At 31.2% G+C, this 11,178-nt stretch overlaps 1 protein-coding gene across 1 annotated transcript; it reads right to left on the bottom strand.

Moving 5' to 3' along the window:
• Positions 1-5,519: 5,519 nt before the first annotated feature.
• On the bottom strand, positions 5,520-7,347 carry LOC139498168 (uncharacterized). The gene has a single exon (XM_071286504.1). The coding sequence runs from the start codon at positions 6,993-6,995 to the stop codon at positions 5,844-5,846; it is 1,152 nt and encodes a 383-aa protein (XP_071142605.1). The 5' UTR covers positions 6,996-7,347; the 3' UTR covers positions 5,520-5,843.
• Between the last annotated feature and the right edge of the window lie 3,831 nt (positions 7,348-11,178).

Below are 11,178 nucleotides of genomic sequence, written 5' to 3'. Positions count from 1 at the left end.
AAAATAATTCGAAAAATTAATCAGGAATAACCTTTGTGTTTTGATTTATATAATTGATATAAATCAAAATATCGTGTTATTTCTGATTAATTTTTCGAATTACTTTATTTAGGTGTTGAGAACCTTTGGTGACCCCATAGTTTAAGTGTCTTTAAAAAGTACATAGTGAGCATTGGTCGTTACATACAAACGTTCACCTAAATTGTCCCAGTCAATGGATGATTTTAATGTGTCAATCAATGGCCACAGCTACACTGTTTTGAATTTCATTCTATAAGCAACCAATTTTTTTCCAAAAAAGGGGGACCCGGGCCCCCTGCCCCCGCCCCCCCCTAAATCCGCCTCTGGATTACTGTTACAAAGAAATTCGAAGTTATTGTTAAGGTCGTTATATTAGCGCCATTCTATTTTTAATATTTTACAGACGCCTCTATGAGTTGGTTGACCATTTGATATGGAATATCTGTATCAAATACGATTACGGATATCATATGTCTATTTGTCGAAGCCACAATTCCTTACCTTTTTGAAATCACACAGTGCAGTTTAATACCAGATTTTCTTGCAAAAACATAACGACGAATGACAGTTTTCACTTCGATATCTAAGTCTTCTTCATTTTGTCCAAACGTTGATAACCAAAAACACAGCTGTTTAAAGTAAACAATATTGGTAAACCGTAAACAACGGTTTTTATTAAATATTTGTTAATACTAAACTTATTCCCTTTTTAAGCTTGAAGTTTTAACATAAATGTTTTTTGATACACTCATTAATTTAAAGTAATGAACAAAATACGCAGTTACAACATAGCTCATGCAACATAGGAAAACAAACCAGAAGAGTTTAGTCAGAAATTAATACAGACAATATAAAAAAGGAAGTGTTATGATTGCCAATGAGACAACTCTCCACAAGAGACCAAAGACACAGAAATTAACAACTATAGGTCACCGTAAACATTTTTCCCGTTTTGTATTAAACATATATAATCTATAAAATGGCGAAGTATTCTAAGGACAGGTGCATTCAAGTTAAAGCAAAATCGATGTACAAAAGTTTGATGTGTTAGTTAATAGTCAGTTACTCAAGCTTTCAAATGAATCTTAAACTTTATTACATTGTTTAATTATTTACATTCGTTTAAATTCACTTAAATTATAGAAGATTTATTTCAACATCTGACTATGAAACTTTAGTAAAAATTAGAAAAGATATATTAAGCAAGGTTTTAACTTTGACATTAAGTGATAAAAAAAGTGTCTCACTTTTATCATAAGAAAATACTCAGGTTTTAATAAAATCAAGATTTTAATTGAGATTAGATATATCAAGATTATTATTTGTTTTGTGTCAGTGGGAGCCCACTTGTACATTGAAAGTATAAAACACTTATTTGACAAATAAAACGATTTTTCTGTTTCAATAGTACTTGTGATTTAAACATGTTAAAAGCTGTAATATCTCCGGAGATATTATTTTCACAAAATAGTATTGTAACTATATGTATTGTTACTGTCAACAATATCAACCGATTTCAAATTATTGCTAAGAAGTTTAAAGTGTTATATATATAGATGTTAATAATTGCCTCGTTTGGTGTATAAAAGGTGATGTATCAAAAGATTGCAAAGTTAATTTAGTGACTCACAGTCAGACAAAACTATATTAGCTTTAATAAATTGTAAAGATAGACTTCTTTCATTGGACATTTCTTTATGGCGCTGCAACATATGCATATGTTCCTCAAGTTTCTCGAGAAGTTTCTTTGTTCCTATAGTTGTATGACAGTAATGTTATAACCTGGGAGAATAACCAGGTGACTCAGTTAAGAACCATACGATTCCAACTATAGAAGGACGATACACTGTCATCCATTACTAATTTAAAAACATCATAATCCTCTGGCTGTTGGTAAGGAAAAGTGGAAATACCCATATTATTTCCTGTATAAGATCCAGGAAAAGGTATAGGATCAAGTCGTCGCAATTACAGTATTGCTATATTCATTTCAAATTATAATAATAACAGATTGGAGAAAATCGTAATACCAGAACATAATTTGCATAACTTTGAAATGTCCTTGTAGTTTGTAGCTTGTTAAAACATCCAGTGGCAAACATTACATGCATATTCAAGACGAAAAGATATTGAAAGGTATAGTCTGCCTGGGATGAAAGATGGATACATTTGGTCTGATGATAGATGGGAGTTTGTACCATTTATATAGGGACATACAATGTATTGCCTCGGGTTTGTTGTCCCCATTAACGAATGGAGAAGTCCGGCGATCATGAAACTTCATATATAAGGTTCAATTATTGGGATGATACACAGAATCAATTTATAATGTTACATAGTATTTTAATCGAGAATGGATTTATTGTGATGAATTAAACTATCTTTCAAGATGCAATAGATACAACTGGATTATTTGGTTTATTACATCGTCATTAATATGAATGAAATATTTGGCACAAACAACATCATAGCTTAATGAAATATTTACATTAGAATGGCACTTGTATATGTTTTAGTATTTAAGCTAATGATATTTTACTAGTCTCTCATAATTCTTAATAGAATGGCACTTGTATATGTTTTAGTATTTAAGCTAATGATATTTTTACTGTTAGTTTTAATATACAATATGTTTCATAAATGTTATCCAATATTTCATGTTATACGCAATGTTTTATATGTTTATTGGAATGTATAATGTTATACAAGTGGTGAGACTTTAATAAAATATTGAATCTGAATCTGAATCTGTCTTTATACCCCTACAGGTAATTATGTTAAAAGGAATGAATACTTAAAAAGCTCAATCCAAATGAAATGATACAATTCAAATAATTGTAGAGAAGACATAGCCAAGGCCAATTAGAAATTATATCCAAAGTCACTTTAAATGAAAATCCGTTTTTAAAATACTTGAGAATTTTCTCACTATCAAGGACATCGTGAGTGGTAATTACAATATATAAACACATAAACGATACATATAGGCACCATGACAACAAAACATTAAAATCGGGAAGAAACTTGTATTTTGCAGTCGAATATTTTAAGTTTTTAATTATCACGTCCTTTGACAAAGGATTATTTTCAGCGTAAGTGCACTAATCCTTGGTTTGTAATCAGGGGAAAAGTAATCTAGTATTTGACAGTACACATTTTTGGTGCCGATAGCAAATATTGTCCTGGAACTTAGTCTGTTTTACTGTAATTATAAAAACGGGAGTTTCATTTAAAAAAGCATCTTGAGATAGCGCTTATCCTGTAGATTCCCAATTTTCATGGCTTTTATTCATAAAAATTAAAATTGAAAACTTCTATACCGACTGAACATGCGTTCGAAATTGAATGAAGAATTAGTCGTTTTGTACTAAAATCCCTTTCTTTAACTAGAAAAGTCACTTGAAAACACCTATAGAGGATGTTCATAAGTCTGAAGAACATATTAAAACGCATTCTATTGACTTCGGTGTTTAACTCGTCACCCTTTTGTTAATTTCAAGCATACACATTTAAGACCTCTTGAACAGCTTGAAAATATGTCTCAAATCCAACTATGTTCATGTGCAAGTTACATCCAATGGTCACGTTATCGACTCAAATTTCCCGTGTTTCCGTGAATCATATCATAATTATTCACGATTATTTTTTTGTCTCACGCAGAAAACATTTTTTTGCTGCTGGTGTACAGAGACATTCATCCATGTATGTGTATACTTACCTATTGGAATATTATAGTAAACACTTCAGTAGGTATACATAACAGAAAATATGATTATAGATAAACTCATCTACCATAGAACAAGTAAGAAACAATTAAAAAATGAAAAAAAATAAAAATGCAAACGATGGATTTGATCAGGATTCCATTTGTATTGTCTGTATATTTCTCCTTACTCTTAAAAAAAATAAGGCTATTTTCCGACCTTGATGGATCACCGTAAATACTATTTTATTTTTTAGTATAGTAACTACCGTATATAAAAGGGCATTTATATCATGGTTGATCATTTTGATAAGGCTAAATTGGTATCCATTTCAGGAGATACGTTTTTCTATCTATATATACTATCCATGTTATTAGAAGGATGCATCATAGTAAACCATTTAAGACATAATAAAATGGCCAGGTTAGGGGGAAGGTTGGGATCCCGCTAATATGTTTAACCACGCCACATTCTGAATGTATGTGTCTGTACCAAGTCGAGAGCCTGTAATTCAATGGTTGTCGTTAGTTGGTATGTTACAAATAAGTAGTCCTATAATATAAGGCGTTGCAGGTTCATATCATTTACATTCAACTTTTTTTATCGGATATTTTTTTTTACTATCAATGTTGAACATCATTTACATTCAACGTTTTTTATCGGATATTTTTTTTTACTATCAATGCAGGTTCAACATTGATAGTAAAAAAAACATCCGATAAAAAACGTTGAATGTAAATGATATGAACCTGCAACGTCTTATATTATAGGACTAACAAATAAGGTGTTCGTTCGTTTTTTGTGTGTATATAAATTAGGCTGTTAGATTTCTAGTTTGAATTGTTTTACATTTGGCATTTCGGGACCTTTTATAGCTGACTATGTTATATATGGGTTTTTTTCATTGTTGCAGGCCGTACGGTGACCTATAGTTGTTATTTTTTGTGGCATATGGTCTCTATTGGAGATTTGTCTCATTGGCAATCATACCACATTTTCTTTTTTATATTTATACATTTATGTTGATTGTATACTTGACAATAGTCCAACGCCTCGTAAAAACACATAAGTTAGGTCTTTCGGATACAACTATTAATTAAAATAAATTTCGTCAAAATTCTAAATGCAATTTATATTGTTTAGCAAATCCTAAACACACATAAAATTAAAAATCATAGTTAAAGCTATGTAGTTCGATTTTTTGGTCCTCTTTGTTATATGTTTTTTTTGTTAATTGTTAACCATTATTTAAATAAAAAAAAAATAGTATCTGTTTTAGTATCAAAGTAATCTTTGTTTTACGGTACATTGTTTTTAACTTGTGACATAATCATTTTGATCAATATCACTAGTCGTGGTTTCTTTCAATTATCTTCAAATGTATTATGCAATTTAACTGAAGTATAATTGTTTTAAAATGTAGTTCAAGTCAACCAATCATTTGAATAGAATGATTACACAGAATGAGTTTTCATCAGAGTTAGGCGTGATTTTTATTGAAGAACGAGCGAACTCCCGTTTCGATAGTCCTATGTAGAAGTTGATATTTGGAGGTTTGTGTCGCAAAACGGATTGTAATATCGGTAGCAGAACATTAGATATATATGACAAGTCTATCGGTATATCGTACGAACCTACATAGTATTCTGTTCAAATGATAGCCAATTATCTATAATTAACTTAATTTTATAATTTATCAAGGAGATTAGGATCAAATTGGTGTTAAATTTTTGCAAGGTAATAGTCTAAATTACAGTTTGTGACGTCAACGTGCAAGCACAAATACAACTATCGTAGGATTTTGGTCTTTTTAATTGCATAACAAGGTATGACCGACTATTTGTGAAAACACAATGAACTAATAAATTAATCTTATAATATTAATAAATAAGCACTGTATAAATAGTTCATTAATAATAAATCAATGATAAAAACATTACAATTAAATTAAAAAAACTTAAATGCCTTTTTAGTTTTGCTATACATTATAGATCATTATAAGGATACTAGATGTACGTGTACATTAAAATCATGATAAATGCAGGTTAATGTGTATTGCATAAATTGTAAAAGTAAGAAATGATATACATGTAATTTTAAAATAACAAGTAAAATATATTATGATTGTGGAGGTTTCACTGATGACGGTCGCAAACGAGATCGTGTAATTTTTTCTGACATAGGTCGAATTCTAACTTTAGAAACATCTGAAATCTTACTAGAAGCTGGTCTAGAATATCCATTTGAAAAACTGCTACCGGACAAACTTCTATATCTATCTGAATTTTGATTCGTAAAAGGTCTTGCACTTTGAGCTCTTAGTTTGCCTCTTATCAAATTGTCATTCTGATTTTCCATTATTCCAGCACGTGTGCGATTTAGCCACATAACATTTTTACATACTTTCGATCCGTCCTCTTGGACAGTAGGTAAAAATCCATATCGTTGATACAAGTCTTTTCGTGCTTTGTCTAAATCTGTAATTCCAGAAACATGGTGCCTTATAGCCTCCCAATTCATTTTAACACTCGTTGTTCGATGCTCTACTGCGTTTTCTTTCACGTGAGTTTTCAAAACGCGCCAAGATCTCTTTGCACCACCTATCGACGATACTAATTCTTTTTCCCGCGTTTCTCTAGTTATTTCTTCTTGTAATTCATCTTCACTTTCACTTTCATTAGTCTTACTGTCTGTTTCGTCCTGTTCACTGTCTTGTTTTGTTGCCTGGAGTAAAGCTAATGCTGTTATAGACGAAACATTAGTTAGTCGACTGATTTTGTCTTTCAACAATGTATACCCCTTAGATACCCCGTATTCAGTATTTCCCGACATTTCTGTCATAACATCTTTGAAATCACCACTTGATTTAAAGTTAGGACGAGGTTTGAATGCAAATTTATCACTGTCATCATTAATCCGTTTTATTGAATCATCCAAACTTGACCAGTAATTGTCGGCTTTGTTTCCAAATTTGTTGTCAACATAATTGTCCTCTTCTGAATCTGAACCCGATGTATACTCATCAGAATAAATTTGAGAACAGACACTTTCACGCCGTCCGTCTTGTAATAATTTTTGCCTCTCTTTATATCCTAGTCTTGATGATGTATCTCGAGGCGATTGAAATTCAGACGAAACCCTTGAAAGCGAACGACCAACTGGTTCCTTTCTACTTCTACTACTGTTAACAGTTCCCGGTCTTGATTGTTTTGAATGTGCCGTTTTTGGACGTTCTTTAACAAAATTATTTAATAACAGAGAATTTTTCATTTTTAACTCCTAAAAAAAGATCAATTCCTAGTACAAAACTCAGTATGACCTCCTGGTATACTTTCAATAATTCTCCTCTCCAAAAAATCGCCTTATCGTATTCGTATTGATTCCATCAGTAAAGCAATCATCATGTCTTATTCAAGCACCTTGTTGTAGAAACGATTGCTGTTTGTTTTCGTTCGAATCACTTAAATTGACAATAGCATTGTTAGTATTACTATCACACAGAATTGTTCATTATATTGATTCCAAGGAACAATAAATTTCCAGATATAAATACTAATGCAATACAAACATTAGTACACAGTATATATTTTACTGTATCTGATCGTATAAATTTCTTCTACTGTTTGACGAGAATTTAAGGTTTTATGCTTTTGTCATTAAAGAACAGAAGTCCAACCCTCTGAAAAGTTTAAATGCCAATCATTATTTCGTCAATTGAAATATTTTCTACCCATTGTCGTACATCGATTACAGGAGTTTTTGATAAGGTATTACGTTACTTTTCAAAGTATGGTCAATAAAACTTTAACATTTTTTGATTGACATAGCATTGTCAAAATCTTTTAAATGGCAAGATCTATTAGTTTTAACATGTCGAATACCAATTAAAGTGGACTTGTTTGAAGGTTTTCCACACCAAGTCGTGAATAAAATAGAAATATATACATGTCAATACGGTATTAAGATACTTATTTAAAATTATGACAATGTTAAATAATTTTCTTTAAAAACCAATAAGTATATTTATTGTATTTGTATACAAAACATATAATGATGTGATAATCCTGTTTTTATCCAAATTCTGTTTTATATGGGTTTTACTGTACTTTATCTGTTATTTTTTATTCGAACTTGTTTTAGTGGAAACACAAATATCAAAACAAATGAAATTCTGTGTGAAAACCATCGAATCGATACCCGGGCTTTTGATCCTTACTTAAGTATTGAACATATAAAGGATGAAACATGTTAGACTTGTCCTCACTGTAGCTCCCGTGTGCTACTCAATGTTACATACGCGTCATATTGATATTGATATCTTCACCTTAGATTTCTTCCATCCGACAGTAAAACCCACGGTAAAAAGGGTGTCCGTTTCAGATGTGCGGAATGTTTAAATAAAATAAAAGTGCATCAAAATCCGATCAAATGGGAACGCTAATTCATTGTCATGTGCAAGAAGAGTGCCATGCTTTCTAAATGAACACCTGCACAAACCATTTGAGAAATCCGTGTATGGCCTGTTGTAAGGCAAAATAAATAAAACCTGCCCTGTCGATCCAATCGTCATTTTCGGTTACAGTCACAAATTCTAAACCTCTATCTTTTCGACCTCCATTATTTGATATATTGTTTAATAACTGTTGTTTTCGTCCTTCCTTAATATGCATGAAATATTAGTAAATGAACAGTAAACAAGCAAAAATCTATCAATATCAGGAAGAATCATTGTGTATAAACTGTTTCCTCATGATTCGTGGATCATGACGGCATTATCGTTTTTTTTTTATTATTTAAGAAATCCAAGACGACCCTCTCCTTTTATTTTTGGGTAATTGATTACAAATGACCTAATCAAGGAGGAAAAATTTATCAAAATGTAAAAGTGAAAGGATGAAAAATGTAAAGGATTACATCTTGATTAAAAGAGATGAGGGTACGCGTCTGTGAGACAATATTTGGAATGGGTCGTAGGCAGCAAACATTTGAAGTTGCATTTTGTAATATTAAGGCTATCTCAATTAGTCTCCTCCTTTTTACGAAGATAGACGCAAAGCATTCAAAGACTCTGTTAAAAGAGCCCTTATTTCACCCCAAAAATTGCAAAAAGTAGTTTTAAATTCTTTAGTCTTCCAAAATCAACGTCAGTTTTACTAACAAATGAATCCGTTTCCAGGATATAATCTAGAAACATCTGTGTAGAATATTCAGCTTATAATTAAATTGACGTATTTCATATAAAAGGAGCATCTTAGTATAAGGGCTTACAGCAAATAACTGCATGGCTGGAGGCATTGGGTTATGCAAATATAAATGACAAGATCTTATAAATACGTCTTTTTTTACATAGTCTACAATTTTGCATGAAATGCAAGAAGTTTGAAGTCCTAAAGCAAATGCGTAAGACACAGTGGGTGATCCAAGGGGTTGTTCCAGGGATTATAACTCCCCCTTTTCTATGACAACTAATGCTTTTGTATTGGGGCGTATGACTTGCATGTGTTTGGGATCACTTTTTAAAAATGACAGGATTTGCCTAAATCAATAATTATGACCTTGATTCCGTGCCATAAGATAGCCATGGAATATGTGCTATTGCATATTATAGAAACGAATAACAAATCTGTATGGGGTCGGCATTCTGGTCTTTTATAGGAGAAAAACTAGAAGTATATTCCTTAACTACACAATAATAAACAATTCAAAATTAGTTTATTCTGAAATATTGTGTTAATATTTATTTAACGAATAAGACATAATACGCATCTAGGTATAGTTGTATATAACGAAGTCTTTAGAAAATGTAAACAAATGTTTTTATAACCTCTAGTTTAAATTTTCTGTTTATGTTAATTCTTTTACTTTGGGACGAGTATACCGGATATTCTTCTTTTCATAATGAACTTCATTGTATTTTTAATGGAAAAAACTATTTTTACCAGTGCATTGCAAACTATATCCCAAAACTTGTACAACGGTTGACTTTTCAAAAAGAAATTAACTGAACTAAGAAGAAACATATTGTAGAACGAGCTTAAGATAAAGGATAGAAGGCAAAGCATTTAAATACCTGATTGGAGGGCAAAGCTTAAGCAAGTTAATTATCTTTTCAAAAGAAATTTAAATAGCAGTAATTTTGACCCTGAAAGATTATTTCAAGTTGTTAACGATCGAAAAGTAAATACGGTTTGTCAATTATGTTCAAAATATATAATACTTTCCTCGGACTTAATACTAAACGTAAATACCTGAAAAAGCTTCCAGGTGTATAACGATAAGAAAACTAGTTCATTTTGAGCTGGCGGGAAAATAGGAATGCACTAAACACGGAAGTTATTGTTTCTATACCCAGAAACCATCATTTTGAAATTTCAAGACAAATGACAATGAAAGAATAAATTAAGACGGTCAAGTATTGCGATCGGAACGAAAATTCAATTAAATACAATCTGTTAAATAAAATCCGTTGTGTTATTAATAGGCAGAACATATCAGGAAAAACAAAAGTTTGTCATAGTGATAAGTATTGCTCTATAATATAGCGAAACCAACATAACGTAAAAAAACAGTGATTTTTTTTTTATGAAAACATAAAAATGGAACGCAGATTATAATTATGGAAAAAATACATTTTAGATTAATTTAATTTGAATGTAACACTTCTTCTGATTTGCCTAAAGTTTTGTCTCATGAGCTCATAGACATAATTTAGCCTGGCATCCTGACTCAATTTTATACTTCGTCGACTGTCGAGCAGTGAGCCAGGATTTTAGACTAAAACATACTTTTGTCATGTGAACGTAACGTCATCGACGTTTATTTCATGATTTACTGTGTGAAAATGGAATTTATGATGTAATTACACCTTATGTAAGAATCCGGGGTTTTGATTGGTTAATAGCCAGTGTATTTTTCACCAATTTACTGTTATCAAATGAATATCGTTCATTTTTAACGCCGCCGGGGTATTTGCTAAAAGGATATGCCTTTTTTACCCTCTCTGCCGTGGTATTTGCGAGGGCCCTCATGGGGTTTTTGATTATGTGATTACTTGGCCGTTTTTTTAATGATTATTTGATTATTAAGCCAAATATTTCATGATTATTTGATTACCTAGGACTGTATTTTTAGTTTATGATTATTTGATTACTAAAGATAAGCAAATATTTAATGATTATGTGATTATATTGGCAAAAAAATGGTGATTATGTGATTACTAGGACCCCCCCATGAGGGGCCTCATTTGCCAAAAAATACTCTATCCGACTGGACGCTTGTAACGTCACGATCATCAATGCGTTTAAGTACATTAACATTCGGTGTAATTAATGATGAAAATGACTGCAGTATTTTTCTTCAAATTTTGAATAAGACCAGAAATCAGATTTAAAAATGATTTAAATATGTTTTCTGTCTATACAAAATAACATAAAAAATGTAGTGCTCCTCGTTT

The sequence above is a fragment of the Mytilus edulis genome, chromosome 1 (assembly GCF_963676685.1).
Source record: "Mytilus edulis chromosome 1, xbMytEdul2.2, whole genome shotgun sequence".
NCBI lineage: Eukaryota > Metazoa > Mollusca > Bivalvia > Mytilida > Mytilidae > Mytilus > Mytilus edulis.
Note: the sequence above shows the minus strand (reverse complement) of the source record. Positions and strands in the feature narration are given on the sequence as shown.

Bases quoted from the DNA above. Each gene is read 5' to 3' on its own strand.
- LOC139498168 (XM_071286504.1), bottom strand. From the start codon at position 6,995: ATGAAAAATTCTCTGTTATTAAATAATTTTGTTAAAGAACGTCCAAAA.